General features: G+C 40.4%; 1 protein-coding gene across 2 annotated transcripts in view; it reads left to right on the top strand.

The window, feature by feature from the left end:
* Positions 1-18009, top strand: part of FBXL2 (F-box and leucine rich repeat protein 2) — a 70221-nt gene that overhangs the window by 15875 nt on the left and 36337 nt on the right. For both annotated transcript variants that reach the window (XM_025204151.1, XM_006023601.3), the window contains exons 3-4: positions 12199-12253; positions 13471-13545. In XM_025204151.1, the coding sequence (XP_025059936.1) occupies positions 12199-12253; positions 13471-13545 (130 nt within the window). The remainder of the gene's footprint in view (positions 1-12198; positions 12254-13470; positions 13546-18009) is intronic.

Here is an 18009-nt window from a genome sequence, read left to right as displayed (position 1 = left end):
AATCTTAATTCCACCCTCCAAATGTCTTCAACTCTATCCAGATTTGCTAAGAATGAACTCAGTCCCATTCTTGAAATCATTAATGAAGATAATACTGGCCCCAGGATGGACCTTGAGGGACCCACTTCATGCTGTTTCTCAGTTAGATATTGATCTGTAGATGACTACTTTCTGAGCTTGTTATATAACCACATTATAGTAATTTCACCTAAACCAGGGTTGTTCAACTGGTCACCCATTGGCTGCATGTAGCACACACAAAAAGGGCTAAGTTGCAGTCCCTGAGCTTCTGCCCAGCCACTGCTTCCCCCCCCCTCCCCCCCCGGCTCCCCTTTCTCTCCCAGCTTTTGCTGCTTGTCTCTGCCCCAGGAAATGGGACAGTGCATCACAGCATGGCTGGGGGAGCTGAGGATGTGTGGGGGTAGTGTGATGCACCATGGGGAGGACATGCATGTGCAGTACAGCAGTGAGCGGGAAGAAGCAGTATGGTTATGTGGTGCGGCAGAAGGGGGGAGGAGGGCTTGCAGAGTAGGAGTGGAGGGAAGTACTGGGGGGGCTCACGGTGCAGTGGGTGGGAGTAGGGCTGTGCAGGTTTGTAGTGCAGTGAGAGAGAGGGATAGAGGGTTGTATTAGGTCCTTAGTGCTGTGGTGAGCAGGGGGCACGCAGCCTGGGGGAGTGGGGTCTGTAGCTTATCCTGGTGTGGCCCATGGGCATGTGGGCCCCTGTTTGTGTGGCCCACATGGCATTTGTTCTGTTGCTGCTTGAAGGTTGGACTGTGTTGCTTTAGCTTGATATAATGATAATGTCAGGAGAAACAGTGTCAAAAACCTTGCTAAAGTCAAAGTATATCACATTTGCTGATCTCTTTCTCATCCCCTCCCCCACACTATAAGCCGGGGCGGGCAATTATTTTGGGCAGAGAGCTGCTTACTGAGTTTTGGCAAGCCATCGACGGCCGTATGACAGGCAGCCCAGGGCAGATCAATATTAATTTTCTAAATTTTTTAGGAGCGCCACGAGCCGGATAGAATGGCCTGGCGGGCCACATCCAGCCCCTGGGCTGCATTTTGCCCACCGCTGCTATAAGCAGAGTCCATCTCTGGGCTTGAAAAACAGTCAGGTTGGCCAGGCATGACTTGCTTTTGGTGAATCTATACTCGCTCTTCCTATCACCTTGTTCTCCTCTAGGTGCTTCAAAATAGATCAGTGAGACTTACTCCAGGATCTTTCCATAGAGGTCAGGCTGATTAGATTGTCATTCCCTGAATTCTCTTTCTTCTCTTCCTTCAAAAGTAGAAAGTGCTGTATTTGCCCTTTTCCAATCATCTGGGACCTTACCCTCCACAAGTTGTCAAAGGGTGCAGCTACATGAGACACTACTGCACAGTAGTAAGGAGCTACTGTGCAGTAGCATTGGTGGGCACTAACTGTGACGTGACGCTACTACGCAGTAGTTACAAGCTACTGTGCAGTAGTGCCTAGGAAAAGAAAGTGCAGGGATGCTACTGCACAGTAACACCGATTACTGTGGTCATTTAGTACTTGGTTATGCAAGTACTAAATGACTGAGTAGTAACAACTGTGCAGTCCACCACTCTTGTAGACATGACCTCTTGGCATTCAGTATAAGTACCTGCTCTTATGTCATTAGTATCTCTGACCTTATCTACCACCTCAGCAAGGACTCCAGACAAGAACATGGGAGTGGTTAAATTTGTGTGCAGGTATTCAGAGGTCAACTGAATATAGTTCAGGCTTCTGTAATTAGAAAAGGCCATGGTTGGGGTGAAGTGGACAGTTGGCACCTCTCCTGAAGCTGAGGCAGCAGCAGATGCAGGGCATTGTCTTCCAAGGGCTGTGCTGCAGACAGCTTCACCAAGAGATGTGTGTATGCGTTGTGTTGCACTGCACAGTCAGGTGAGGCCTGGAGCCAAGTATAGTGCCACAAAAGCTGCGAGCCAAAGGGATTATATTAGCGCACAAACCTCTGCAAGATCAGTCGTGCCCTCCCTCCACTGCTGACCTTCCATGGGTTGATAATACTGATGAAGTGCAGGGCCAACACCTATTGGATGGCCAGACACACCTTCCATACTGCCTTTCCCACCATGGATTTGTCCACTCCTAACAGGCTGGTGATGAACCAGAGGCTGTTGAGGGTTGCAGGCTTCCAGACGGCAGTGGCAATGTGCTTTTTTATGCACAGGGTGCCCTTATGCTGAACTCAAGGGGAAGGGGGAGGAGATGGGGAAACACGCCCTTTGGGGATGTTTCTTTGGTGGTCTCTGCATCCAACTGTTTCCTGCGTGTTCCCTGGCCATTTTTCTCTCCACTTGGCTGTCCTTGGGAGCCTCTGAAGATGTGGGGCCCTTGCAAAGCACACAGGTCATTGCACATTAACCCCCCAGAAGTACATACTCTCAATGTTCTTCATAGCACTTTGGATGCCCAAGCACTTGAATGGCTTTATGCACATGTCACGCTGTTTTTGAAATGCTGCAAATTTCTCAGGAATTCATATAACTACGAATGAGTACCTATCCATGCCTTTGTCTCAGTTCTCAAGGTAACTGGGAGGGAAATGTGGAATTTCTTAAAAATAAAACTCATGTCTTTTGTGTTTGGCAATAGACTTATGGAAAAATTAAATCATTTCAATGAAGACAAATGAATCGCACTGTTACAGTGACTATCAGCTAACAGTAAATAAATCTTCCTGGAACACCTTATTTAGTGCTTAAAGAGGGGGCTTAAAAAATATTGGACACAGTGTCTCAGTTGCATAATATCTTAACTGACAAGCTGGTTCAGAAGTTAAAGGCACCAGATCCAAAAGGAAATTCACCAGTTGACAAACTTTTTAGAAAAATAGCTAAACTGCTAATGACTTCAGAGATTTTGAAAGAAAGGTGTCTGTCAAACCTTCAACCTATGGAGGGAAGACCTGTAGAACACAATACATCATCCATTTAACCTCATTCTGGTAGGACTGGAGACTGAATAGATTTTGAAAATCACTCTTTTGCCAACTATTAATAATTAGGTGCTTTCTAAACAATACATTTCTGCAATCGGTTGTTTTTGGTGTAAAGGTTAATTATGGAAAAAATCCCTAACCTTCAGTATAGTGTTTATCTTAATTATATTTTTCCATATCCTGGTTTTTTAATCTTTAATTCTGTATCAATCTGTAATACCTTCAACACTTTTTACCATTTATCGCCTTGTTTTTTCTACCCATTCCATTCTAAAAGTTAGTTTTTACTACAACAATTCAGTCGCTTATGTGGGGAAGTATTCTCTTGCATATAATTATGAGCTCTCATTTCAGCTATCAGTAATGCAGAGATCATACTTGTATGACAAACACCACTGAGGGAGGATGCAGTTTTGTCAAGGCACAACAAAATGGGTATAAATGCGAAAAGAATTGCCACAGGACTTGCCCTAAAACCTTATGAATTAGAGCTGACTTCAGCAGCATAGAAGTATTTGGATATAAAGAAAATGGAACACCCATGTATCGTACTAGACTGGATTCAAACCAATTGCAATTTATTTTGTCTACAGTGGGCATTTCAACACCTGATGTTACATCACTATAGGAATGTGCTATGGCGCTGTAGTGTTCACGGGTGTTTACATGTGACGAGCAGCTACTTCACTGTAGTGGCAAAATCCCCCATCATAGTGGGCGGCTATGGCAAAGTAGCTGCTAAAAATAACTGTGTGGCATGCGTATGGCGCAGTACAGGTGTTACTGTGCCGTGCTTTAGTACTTACATCTGGTACTTCCTTTTTCAGAAGACACATTGTCTGTGTCTACACATTGCCTTGGCTGTGGAATCCTTTTGGAAGTACTTAAGCAGGGGTTTTCAACTTTTTTTAGCAAGTGTACTCCTTGTGGTAGTGGCAGCTGGATGGGGTGGTGCTTGTACATGATGACCACTGCTGCCATTTACTGCCCCGCACTGCTGCTGCCAGTCAGCAGCTTGTGGAGTCGCATGTGCAACTGGCCATGGGAAAGTGGCATGGGGTGATGGCTGCGGCAGCCGCCATGTGCGACCCTCCCTCCTTCCCTCCCTGGCCCTGCTCCTGGGAGCAGGCATATAAACGCGCTTTCCCCTCGTGCTATTGAGACCCACGCGGTAGCCCGGCAGCCACTCAGGAGAGCAAGCTGGGGTGGGGAGTGCGGAGGTGGTGCAGTATGCGATGTGGGGGAGGCAGCACCTGGCACACCCCTCCCCCAGGTAAGAGGTGAATGTGGTAGGGGAGATGCTTCCACAGCGCCCCAGGGCACACTCTGTCCCTGCCCGCCCCTGCCTACCCCCAAATACCTTTCTAAGTATCCCTAGGTGTACACGTACTCCTGGTTGACAACCCTGGTAATAAAGCATGGCGCAGTAACAACGTCACCATAGAGCAATGTGTAGATACGTCCAGAGTGCCTTCTGAAAAACATCAGGGGATAAGCAAAATAAGTAGTCATCAATCCTTCCTTATATCAAATGGGTATATTTTGAGAGGGGTTCCACTAAAACTTGCACTATATTAGGCCTGATTCTGTTCAATGTTTTCATTGGTGATCAGGAAATAAACACAAAATCAGTATTGATAGAAGTTGTAAAGGGCACAAAGCCCTGGTGAAGGAGTACTTAACTATGAGGACATGACAGTAGTGCAGCATAGATTTCTCAATACATTAGGTGCATTCAAACCAAATGCTTAATAATACAGCCAAATGTACAGTGACACATGTAGGAATATGGAATGGAGGCCTTTCCTATGAATGAAGGACTGTATCCTAGAAAGCAGTAGTAGAAAATTAGTGCTGGGTCAAAGTTTACAAGCATCTCCTGAATTTGCACTGTGATACCATGTTGCAGATGAAGCCAGTTATGATCCTTGGTAGCAACAGCAGGTAATTTATTACCTCTGGACAGAGGAATATTCCATATTCTTCTGGTACATACATTTTAAAAATGATGTTGAAGAACAAGCAAAGAACAGCTACAAAGTATGATTCCACAGCTAAGGAAAATGCCAGAGAGAGACTTGGTATCTGAATTGATTTATCAAAAAGAAGATTGAGGCATGACTCAGTTTGTGTGTTTTATGCATGAAGAAAACACTGGCTTTCAAGGGCTCTTTAATCTAGCAGAGATGCATGCTAACCAATAGCTGGAATATTAAATTAGACATTCAGATTAGAAATAAGGAACATATTTTTAATAGCGAAAGGTGATTTATCATTGGTACAAACTACAAAGGGAAGTGATGGATTATCTGTCTTGGGGTGTGTCTACACAAGAAGTTTACTGCAGAGTAGACTAATTAGCTCTGCAGTAAACATCTCATGTCTTCATGTGCGGTCCTATTAGGCTGTAGGAAACTAACTCTGCAGCAGAGTGGTACTTGTAAATGCAAGTACCATCTTACTGCGGAGTTATTTACTAAGCAGCAACATGTATAGATGCTGACCTGGGCGTAAATGGCACTCAGTCAGCCCAGCCAGCTCCTCTGCTGCCCAACATCTGCTGCCTGGGCCTGACTGCCCCCGAGCCTGGGCCACACTGATGCCAACAGCCAGAGCCTGGGCCTGATCCCTGTAACTCCTGCTATGCTGGGGCAGCTGTGGCTGGAGCCTGGCTCTCCCCCTGGCTGCTGCAGGGGGCAAAGCAGGGCAGGAGCAGCCCTGGTCTGTTCTTCCCTAGCTCAGTTTGCTGCTGTCCTGGGCACACATGTAGATGCTATGCCCTGGAGTAGTTTACTGCAGCACAAATTGCTCCACAGTTTATTCAGTCACATTAATTGTGCATGCCCTTGATGTCCTCAGATCAAAACTGGATGCCTTTCTGGAAGATCTGTCTCAATCAAATATGTTGTTAGGTTCAGCACAGGGCTAGGTGAAATTCAGGGGTATGTACCAGATAGGAGATCAGGTTGGGTGGCCTTCAAACCTAAATATATGGATCTCATTTTTGGCTTCTTTGTGTTAATCTATGTCAAATACTAAGTGGAAATGAATCCTGCTGCTAGATGGGTTAATGTCCATGTATGTAGCTGTGATTATGAAGTGTTGATGCATTGTAGGACCATTAGTTGTCCTATTTGGTATTTTTTGGCCACATCTACGCAAGATGCTGACTACGCAGTTGTTACTGCTCAGTCATTTAGTACTTGCACACACACGTACTAAATGACTGCGCAGTAACCATCATTACTGTACAGTGAGTGTCCCTGCACGGCTTCTTGGTGATGCTGTACGGTAGCTCATTACTACTGTGCAGCAGCGTTGCATTGCAGTTTGTGCCACGTGATGCTACTGCACAGTAGTAACGAGCTACCGCGCAATCAGTGTCTCGTGTAGATGCAGCCTTTGTGTACTCATAGGCTGCGCTGGTGAGAATCCCTAGCTTGAGGACCAGCATGTGAGAGGTACTTTATACTTTTCAATAATCACTTTTCTCTTGTTATTTTGAGTCTTCAGACCTGATAGCCCTATTCTTCTTCTCCCTGGCTGGTTCTTAGTAAGGAGTTGTCCAAGGAAAGTTTAATACCTCCAAGCTGCTAAACCATTATTTGTGGAGCATTGTAAAAGAATAGTGTTTTCCAAATGCATAAAAGATAACTCCTTTATTCTGAAGAGATCAAATTGAAATTGGACAAGTCTCTAAATATACAGTGTTGGTGCAAGAGAGCATCAGTAGGCAATATTGGTGAAGGAATAGCATTTGAGAGGTTTCATGGAAAAATGTGGATTTTGATAAAGAGATTGAAAGACTACAGAAAAGACTATTCAGTGTGTTGGAACTAGAAAGTTCTCTGAAGTACCAGTCATTACAAATTACTTTAAACTTGGGATGAGAGATTTCAAAGACAAATGAGAAGATCAGGATATAGTGAAGGAGGAAATGAGAGCAGGGATATACATTTGGCATAGGCAAGTTTGTGCAGCTTCTGCCATGATTGACTGATGTCAGCTGAGGAAGAAACTGTGGCTTCCATTTAACACTCTGGACTCTGACCATGCTTGTTGAAAATTTGCATTGTTTCCTAATATTGGTTTGCCATATTCTCAAATTAAGAGGCAGTAGTAGAATTGCCTATTTGGCATGCATTCCACAGTGACAATGGATGGGAGATTTCCTATTCAGAACAGATATTAGTCACTTCATATACGTCTGAAGCCTCATGTGTTTGAGGACTATGCCATTGACTTCATTGGAATTTGGATCAGTTCCGACAGCTTTTCTGTAGACCATCAAAAGTATAATCAAGTTTCTGTTGATTGGCTTTTACCTGAGTCAGTTACATTGAAGGCAAATAACTACATAATTAATTTTTAAAGATTTCATAGACATTAGGGCTGGAAGGGGCCTTATGAGATCATTGGGTCCAGCCCCCTGCCCAAAGGGCAGGAAGTCAGTTGGGGTCAGATGACCCCAGCAAGATAATCATTCAAATGCTTCTTGAATGTGTCCAGTGTAGGTGCTTGCACTACTTCTGGGGGGAGTCTATTCCAGACTTTGGAGACTTGGACAGTAAAGAAGTTTTTCCTTATATTCATTCTCAAGCAGTCTTCCAGCAGTGTGTAACTGTTGGACCTTGTCTTCACTTGGGGTGCCCTGGTAAACGGACATTCTCCCAGGTCCTGATGCACACCCCTGATGTACTTATAGGCTGCCACCAAGCCCCCTCTAAGCCTACGCTTCTCTAAACTGAAGAGTCCCGTGCCTCTCAGCATTTCCTCATAAGGCCTGCTCTCTTGACCTCTGATCGTGCGTGTGGCTCTCCTCTAGACTCTCTCAAGCTTCTTCATGTCCTTTCTAAAGGGTGGAGCCCAGAACTGGATGCAGTACTCCAGCTGCGGCCTCACCAAGGTCAACTATAACAGGAGGATGACATCTTGGGTCTTGCTTGAGATGCATTGGTAGATGCAAGCCAGGGTTTTATTTGCTTTGCTGCCTGCAGCATCACATTGGTGTCTCACATTCATCTTGTGGTCAATCATGACCCCCAAGTCTCTTTTGATTAGCACTGCTGAGCCTATAGTATAATGTGGGTTCTTTCTCCTGAGGTGGAGGACCTTGCATTTCTCTATGTTGAATGTCCTCAGGTTTTGATCCGCCCATCTAGCAAGCCTGTCCAGGTTGGCCTGAATCCCCAGCCTATCCTCTAGAGCGACCGCACTTCCCCATAATTTGGTATTGTCTCCGAACTTAGCCAGTCCGCTTCTGACACCTGAATCAAGATCGTTTATGAATATATTAAAGGGTAGTGGTCCGAGAACTGAACCCTCGGGGACACCAATGGTCACCATGTGCCATGTTGGCTCAGTTCCATTGAATATCACTCTCTGGGTCTGACCACGGAGCCAGTTCCCCAGCCATCAGACCATAAGGTTGTTGAGGCTGCAGCTCCCCAGTTTTACCATGAGGACATCATGAAAGACCAAGTCAAAGGCTTTTTTGAAATCCAAGTAAATGACATCAGCCTCTCCTCCCCTGTCCAGGTGATGCGTCACCTGGTCATAGAAGAAAATGAGGTTGGTCAGGCATGACCTAACCGTAATGAAGCCGTGTTGGCTAACTCTCAGAATGATGACTTGTGTTAGCCTTTTATTTATGGATTCTTTAACAATTTTTTCCAAGATCTTTCCAGGAATTGAGGTCAAACTGATTGGCCTGTAGTTCCCTGAGTCTTCCTTACTTCCTTTCTTGAAGATAGGCACCACATTGGCCCTCTTCCAATCTTCAGAAACCTCTCCTACTACCTTTCCTGTGGGCTGGAATGGACTTTCCTTGTGCTTTTAGGATCACATCCTTATGGAGTGACCACTCATCTTGGACTCCCTTTCCACTGGAAGTCCTCCTCCCCAAAAATGCATCAGATTGGGCTGGCACACAGGATTGGCTTAAAGGTGAACTGTATGCACTGGTTCCAGATCCACGTGTTGTGTTGGTTCCAGTGGGCTGAGTCTGGGTCCTTGCCCTGGCTGGATTGCAGCCCCTGGCCCTGTTTTATGGATCAGGCCCTGTCACATGGCCCACAGTGCTGCCATGGCTGGATAGAGCCCTGGTGCATGGCCCCCAGGGCTGGTGTAGTCAACCCCTGCCCTGTTGAAGCCAGGTATGGTCCCATTGTATGGCCCTCAGTGCAGCTGGATCAGACCAGGCCACGATGTTGGAGGGGTTGGAGCTGACACAGCCCCCAATCCCGGTGCATGGCCACCTACTCTGGTGCCCAGCCCTGAAGTCCTCAGCCCTGGCCCCTGGCTCCCAAGCCCCCAGCCCCATATTCTGGGAAGGGGTATATTATATGCAAAAGAACAAGATCATATATTCTGACACCAAACAGTAGAACATTAGAACCAATAGCTAAAAAAACACAAAGTAATGGGGTACAGATACTCTTTTCTCATCTTCCTAGATCCCTGTATCATTTCTTTTCTCTCTCTCTCTTTTTTACAGTAAAGTATATTATGAATATGAACTTCCAAATACTGGTCTTCCTCTCTATTTAGGACTGATCTGTCCTCAAATGGTATGTCACAGCCCTTCATTCTTGAAAAGCTGTGAAGTCAAATTTCCTGAAATAATTTGGATAACTGTTTTGTATATCACCATCTGTAAATCTGACAGAACTTTTCAACTTGATTCAAATGGTGTTAGTACAGGAGATACAAAACTGAGGAATTCTTTCCTGTCTTATTGCAAGGCTCATTGTTTTGGTCATTTGGGGGAAGAATGATAGGATTGGAAAGTGGTTCATTTGGATCCTCAATAAGTATTCCTATTAAAAGAATTTCTGGTTTTAATATGATGTCTATTGAAGACCTGAATGTACTTAATTATATTAGAAAGTTTTATTTTCTTATTGAAAAAACTCTTTGAGTAGATGTTAAAATAATGAAATAAATGTTGTAAAATTGTTTACATTATAACATGCAGTGTATGTGTTATAAAGACACGCACTCTTCTGTGGAGGTTACATGGTCAGTGGATTTAATTTGAAATTGTGTGTTTTTGTGTGCCTAGGTAACATGTATGCAGCTGCATAATTGCAGTTTTTGGCACTTAGCATGCAGTTTGGAATTCCGTTTGCTCTGGTGGAATAGAATTGCCCTGCACACACACTTTTTCAGAAGTATGATGGAGGAAAAAGAGGAGTCCTTCTGTGTTTTAGCCTCTTAGCCCAGCAGATAGGGCACTTGCCTACAAAGTAGGAGACCTGAATTCTAGGTACTTATTACCCAAAAATAAATGTGAATTTTCTAACAGACTGCTCCAACCATGGCGCACTGAGCCATATACTGGCTTAGTTTATTTCTCTTGGTCCTGTATGCCTCCCTTGTCCAGGGCCAACTTCAAAAGGAGGGCTGTAGAAGGGTCTGTATAAAGCTTGGACTATGGCTTGCTGTTTAGAAGAATTTTCTGTGATGCAAAAAAATGTAGGTTCAAATCCACACTGGATAAAGGAGACCTAGAACATAGATGTTCAGCTCCTGCCCTAACCACTAGGGTAAGAGGGCTCCCTGCTCCAGGTTGCGTTGTTGCTGAGCCTAAAACTTTGGAAGTTAGCTGGCAATCCTATTTCGTGGTGCAGTCCTACTGTTGCTTGCTTAGTGGGCATGGACAGGCGAGTGCAGAGCTGAATTGCAAACTGTACATAAGTGCTAGTAACTGCCATATAAGCACATAAAAAGAAATAGGATTTAAGCCAAAATGCTTATATGTGGTAATAGAATATCAGGAAAGATGAGCAATTTGAGATTGGGTTGTCTGAAGTTGGCCATTTAAGAGGCGTGATTTTCAGAGGAGTTAGCACTTGTAGCTCTTGTTCACTTCCGTGGTTACTATTGGTGCTCAGCATAAATGAAAATCTGGTCTCTTCTTTCGATACCTAAATATGGATTTAGACACCTATAGTTCTAAGGGTGCGTCTGCACATTCATTAATGTGCTGTAGTGATGGCACATTAAGTTTAGTACTTGTATAACCAAGTACTAAATCAGTGTACAGGTACTGGTGCTACTGTGCAGTAGTACTGGTGCATGGCTTTAGTGACGCTACCTGCGCCTAATACTACTGTGCAGTAGTGTATTAGCACAGTTTTTGCCCTACACAGTACTGTGCAGTTAGCATCTCATGTGGATGCACCCTAAGATCCCTAGAGAGTGTTGCTCAAAAATTTAGATATGAAAAATTAACATCTCTTCATCAGCTTTATTTGCTCCTCAATATCATTTTAGCACAAAGATGTTTTAAGATAGTCATGTTGCTGATTATCCACAAATGTTGATTTTTTTTGGTGAGAAGCTAATTTATCACTGATTTACAATGACATCTCTCCATTATACCGAGAGTTACTAGTAAGTGTGGTATAAAGTAGAGCATAAAATATATACTAAAAATACTTCTGGATTGGAATCTGCATTTTAAGCTTAAAGTAATATGCTTTCCTCCCCTGAGAACACACCTCTGCCTCAAGCCAGCTTCACTGATATTTGGAAAATGCGTGCAGAATTCAGTAGTTTTGGTAGGCAGGCTTAGAGGAATGGTATCATGATTAGATAGATCAGTGATGCCAAATACTGAATGTCTGTGTCACTTTATTTCCTGTAGAGTTAAAAAAATAAGTTGTATAGTACTTAGAAGCAATGTCTGTAATCAATTAGAAATCTAGACTGTTTTTTCTTATAGTGGTGTTTAGATTATAAGTATCCTAATCATTGTTCTCTAAACTAAGAATTCTGTTTTGTTTTTGTCTGTATTTTTGGTGGTACTTATTAACAGATTATTACATCATTAAATATATATGAACTACTTTCTCATGCTGAAAATCATTTTGAAATTGACTACTGGTGATACTTGCTTGGAATTCATTTTTCTAACACTGTGTACGAAAAAGCCAAAATTCAGCCCTCTGCATCCATCCAAGCTAGCAGAACTACACTGGTTTTGCTGTACTGGAGCTATGACAACTAGGGATCCAACCACAGAAATGGGTCCGTTTAGTCAATATGTAGTTATGTTATCAGGCTACACAACACATTTCTAGTATAGTTAAGTTAAATTTAATGTCTCATGTACCTTGAATTATTTTCATATGATTATAAAACAGTGAACCTATATATTGGACTGGATTAGCAATAAAACTTCAACATAATGCAATAATTTTTCTTTTCTTCCTAGAATATTTTCCTTCTTGGATATAGTTACTTTATGCCGATGTGCACAAGTTTCCAAGGTACAGTATTCACTTTAGTTTAGACATTTGTGCATTGAAAAGAACTATTTAATTAATTATCAGTAAACAGTAGACTGCAGATGAGGGCCTTAGAGATCAGTAAAGGAAATATTTCTATTGACTTTAATGAACAATGGATCAGAAACTATGGGCCCAATTCTGCCTTCAGATATGCAAAATTAATTACTAAAGTATCTAAAAGGGGGGAAAGGGAAAGGAAGGGGGGCAGGACAGGAAATGTCACAGTACATGCTGTGTTTCTGCAGAAAGGATTAAGCCTTTTTTGGCATAATGGCACTTGTTTTTAAAGCTTGTGGCTGTATTACACCATTTTTCAGATTTTTTTTTTTTTCTTAAAATTCCTTGTACCTTTTGTTAATGTGCAACGTGTGTTTGAGGAGCGTATGCATCATTTGTGTGCCAAATAATGAAGGTGTTGAGATCTACTAGTAGTAGAGTCAAGGGCACACAAAAGAGGATGATAGAAAAAGCATGTCAATACATATTTATGTTCAACTAGTCTTAATTTTGCCTGATTGAAAAATGTTTTATTTTTACATGAAAAAGTGTACAAATGTACAAATATATACAACAGTATTCATATGCTGAATTATATTACTGAACGTCCCTTTTGTGTTGTTTGCAAAGGCAGAATTTTTAATTTTACATCTTTTTTCAGAGAAAGATGAAATGTTAACTGTAACTGTTTTACTCCTCATCTCTGCAAACCCCAGCCTGTTATTTCATTAGATTTCACAAATTAGCACCAGGTTCTGTTATTCCCTCCAGCTAAAAGTCGAGTGCTACTGAAAATAATATTGATGCTCCCCATCATGCTTTTTTGTTCTTTCCTTAGCAGCTGCCACATGTTGAAGTACTCAGCTCTAACCAGAATAATGTACTAAATAGTAAATTTACTAAAATTGAGGCTCGTATTCTTGTATGATACAGTATATTTATAATTCGAATGTAAATCAGCATATGTGTGCACATCTAAGACAGAATTTGATCCTTAAAATCTGAAGACACGTAATCCTAGGGTTCAAAAGATTAGCGTATAAAATTTGTTTTAACTACTTACTTCTAATTACTAGTCATTTTCATTTCATAAAAATACTGAGAGTTCAGCGCACTGATAGTGTTGATGAGGTAGGGGGAAAGGTTATTTATGTACCTAGATTGAGAAGGTTTATTAAACATGTATATGTTTTTTTTAGGCATGGAATGTCTTGGCTCTAGATGGAAGTAACTGGCAAAGAATAGACCTTTTTAACTTTCAGACAGATATAGAGGTTAGTAGTATGTTTATCCTTCTAACATTCTTCTTAAAGGTAAATAAATGATTTTAACTATTCTGTTAATCTTTTTTATAACATACACATCCTTAATTTTAAAATACAATAAGTTAATGCTCTGAAGGAGTGAATAGAAAAAGCAAAGACTGGGTTTGACTCAAGTTTTTATGTTTCGTATCTGAGTTTTGATCTTCAGCCAAATGTCAGATAATTTATTTTGAAGTATTTCAAGCACATATGGTACTTACAAAAAGGTATGGGACTGACAGCATAGAACACTTAAGATTTCTGTTCACAGAAAAGGTATTTATAGAGAATGAAACTGTCCCTCTGAGGCTCTTTAATTCTACGACTCTGAGAATCCCTTTTAGGATGTGAAAGGGTTTATTTTAAGTTTTAAATTGAATTTTATCCCTGTGCAGTCTCAGGCTTCTCTCCTGTGAGTACCATATTATGTTGAAAGTAGGATAGACAACCATTAACTAAGAACTGGGAGTTTAAATGACAACTTCAGTTCTTATAGGCTGCTCAACTGGTAAATAACTTTTATTATTGCTGATATGGACTAGAATACAAATAGCCCTGTAGTTCATTATGACTTTTGTCAGCAGTCGATTCCCAATCCATATCGTAGATTTGAATCTTGGCTGAATCTAAAATTCAGGGAGATGTCTATGAAATCTTTATCCATATATAAGAAGAGGACTAGAGCAGTATTGTATTTGACACGAAACAAGACTTTGTTATAAGTGACCAGTATACCAACGAATAAACAACATGTGACTTTTTAAAAAAATTTTTTGAGGGAGAAACTCAGAAGCTAGGAAGCATAACTTTACCTTACCTTACCTGAATCTGTAAGGTATATTTAGTGAATCTGATGCTAGGAATCCAGAAGGAAGTAGTGTCTTTCTCCTTTGAATTCCTTATTTCAAGGTTTAAGTTTCCATCCTATGTGAAAAGATTACATAGCTAAGTACAGACAGTCAAAAAGCCCAAGGCTGAATTGATTGAATCTTCGCAGGTTAGTCTGAGATGCATAGATAAGCAAGTGAACAGACATTCACTTTTGATTCCAGAAATGTAGCCATAGGCCTGCAGTGGCCCAGGCTAGAAGCTGGTGGGGGCTAGAGCATGCCACCTTGCTCGGCTGGAGCAGACAGCTTGGGCCAAGGCATCCTGGGATGCTGGGGGACTGTGAGTTCACTTGAATCTGAAGGGGATTTGGGACAGAAGTTCAATAAACTGATTTAACCTAAATCAGTTAAGTCTGATACTACATCCATCCAGGTTTATCTTAAACCGGTTTCAGCCATTTTGAAAGCAGTTTATGTGCACTGAACTTCTGTTGTGATACAGATTTGAACTGCCTTCTGATCAATTATGCCAGTTTATGTGTAATTTCTGTCCCTAACCCATATGATGATTAATGGGTAAATTTTGTTAAACATTGTTCAGAAGTTTAAAAGTCTAGGAATTCATTGTCTAGGAATTTTTTCAGTACTACCTAGTTATTTAAATTGGAAGCTACTGCTTTGTGCTTTAAAAAGTCAACATTAGATATTAGTGATAATGAGGATCTGTATTGATATGAGGGACCAGATTCCATAGTCTGCTAGCTTTTAAGTATATTTGTACAGGTTGGCAGTCATTAATGGCTTTTCTTATTCATTTGCCCATACACATGTTGAAAACACTTCCATTTCTCATTTGAGGATTACTAATAATTGCTTTCAGGGCTGTAGGTTGTAGCCGTGTTGGTCTAAGTACATAGGCAGACAAGGTTCTTTGGGTAAATCTGATAGCTTTTATTAGACCAACTCAGATAGTTGGAAAAAAAATTCTTTGCAAGCTTTCAGTACAATTAAGGGTAATTGTACCCAAAAGCTTGCAAAGAAGATTTTTTTCCAACTATTTGAGTTGGTCTAATAAAAGATATCAGATTTACCCAGCGAACCTTGTCTGCCTAATAATTACTTTAGAACTGTGCCTTTCAAAATAATCATTGTTTTCACATGCTGCTGTTGTAATACAGATCCTTTGAGATATGTAGAATGGCTTGGGAATGTGGCTAAGATGAAGTTGGGATCTTTTCTATGTGACCCTGCTGGGGGTAACATAGAAGGCCTTACTGAGTTCCTATTGTGTCATCACACTAAAATCTAATAACCCAGTTTCATGATATAGTTAATTTTTTTAGTGTAGGTGATCCTTTTATTACTAAGATCCAGAGAAGTTGTTTGGTTCAATATGCTGAATTTGAGCACATAAGATATCTCAACTTACCTTTTTATTTATTTATTTACAACATGTATCTAAGGCTCTAAGCACTCTACAAAACCTTACCAAAATAATTTTAATGTCCCATTAAATACAGACATTCACATAGGCATAATGATAAAAAAGAAGAGAGCTCACTGGATATCTTTCCAACTCAAAATGGCATTATTTTGAATTATTGTTTTTAAAGAGCCACAAATTGCAGTCTTGTTTATTCATTATTTTTTACTCACTGTTATTTCCCATTATGTCATAAGTGGTGACATCATATGCAACATCAAACAGTGCTTGTCCGATGATAAAGGTGAAAGAACCATTGTTTATTGAAATCTTCATATTAAACACTAATTTGGTAAAGAATACAATTAATGCATAAAAATTGGTCTTGTATACTGCATCTGGAAAAATGGACTGCCTTAAATGTATGCAAAACTTTTCAGAGGTTCCTGTGTATGGTGAGGGGAGGTACTGAATATGAGTTGACAATGGACAAGGACTTGTATTTTGCAAGTTTCATAAACAGTGCCAAGAAAAAGACAAATTTAAGTTACAGTACTAATTTTCTGACATATACCTCCTACTTTCAGAGCACTCAATACGTAATGCTGAAAGTGCCTGTATGTTTTTAAATATATTTTGCAGATTGCCTTTAAGTGAGCAACAGACTCTTTCAAAGGAGCCTAAATTAATTCTTTAAGACTGGTTGTTTGTTTGTCTAAGTGTTTTTGTGTTGGCATCTATCGTGAATGACAGATTTATGCAGGCAAACTTTTTTTTACATGTACAGATGAATATTCATAGGTACAATTTCAGGTGAGTCTTTAAAGTTTGTTTTGAAAGTTTGACCCGTAGAATGTTACAGATGGCTAACCATGTTTAGAAGTCATGTGACTATTGAATTTATAGATCCATAATGTATGCCAATTATTGGCCACTAATTGAAAATGTAATCTTATTTTTAAAAAGATATATGGTACATCAAGCTTCCCTTTGGTTTGGAAGATATTTTCAATGGGGAGACAGTGACTGATGCAATGTAACTTTCATCCTGAAACTGTTTTTAGTTAGAAGCCTATAACTTTACTTTATCCTTGTCTGTGAAGAGCACCAGGGCTGTCCATCACTGTAGGCTAGTGCTGCCCATTATAGGTTTCCAACCTGATGGTCACACTTAAGCCGTTTAGCAGGTCACTTTTGAATATACAGTAAATAGGTTTGGAAAATATAAATTTAATGCATTGTATGTCCATATATGTATTTAACAAATACAGACTTTATTTGGCATTTAGGGGTTTTTTTCATTTGTTTGTGTATGTTGAAGATATATTATAGTTAGTTTATTGTGGTGATTTCTTTTTTTAGAAATTTCTAGAAGTACTTTTCTTAGAAGCACTTTGTTAAAAAGCAGTGCTGATAAATCAGAGCTGAGCCAGCTTTAAAAACTCATATCACCTCAGGAAACATTATCAGTTTTCGTTTGGTTAATCTTTCATTTGCTCTAATTCATTCATAATTAATGTAAACAGTCTGTTACTGAGGGGCAAGAACTGAAGCATCCTAATAGAACAAAATGTATACACATAACGTGAGCTGTTTCTACAAGTAGTGAATTACAAAAAACTTGTGTATTTGGGGAATCATATATTTGTTTCTTTCACTTTAGAACAATTGAAAGCATTCAACACAGTGAAGAAACAAAATCTTTGTTATATGATCTGTAATTTTAAAAGTATTACCTGTTTTTTTAAATTTTTGCTTCTCTTATTCACTTAAGTATTCAGTCCTTTAAATTACATGACCAGTGTTGTAATTATTTGGTTTCTGTAGTACATTAAGGTTTCAATTGCCTTTTTAAAATTAGTGTATGTTTAACTGATATCATGGTCAATGATATATAAACTTCTGTTTTTTTTAATTTGTTGTTTATTTTCCCCACAAAAAAATCAGAGAAGGAAAAAGGGATGTTTTATAGTATCATAATTCACTTTAAAGTACATTTTAAGAATAATGCTATTTTTAGTTCGCATGTATTTTATGCCATTCAGTAGTGAGACATAAATAAATAGTGTCCTGGAGCTAAGGCCTGCAAGTTTTGAAACGCAGAGTGATGTATAAAATATATGTGTATCCAAGGGCTAGTGTGGGAAGAGTGGGAGAACTTGGCTTAAATTTATGTCTAAC

Source organism: Alligator sinensis, unplaced genomic scaffold (genome assembly GCF_000455745.1).
Source record: "Alligator sinensis unplaced genomic scaffold, ASM45574v1 scaffold1118_1, whole genome shotgun sequence".
Taxonomy (NCBI): domain Eukaryota; kingdom Metazoa; phylum Chordata; order Crocodylia; family Alligatoridae; genus Alligator; species Alligator sinensis.
This window is presented reverse-complemented; position numbering and strand designations above follow the sequence as displayed.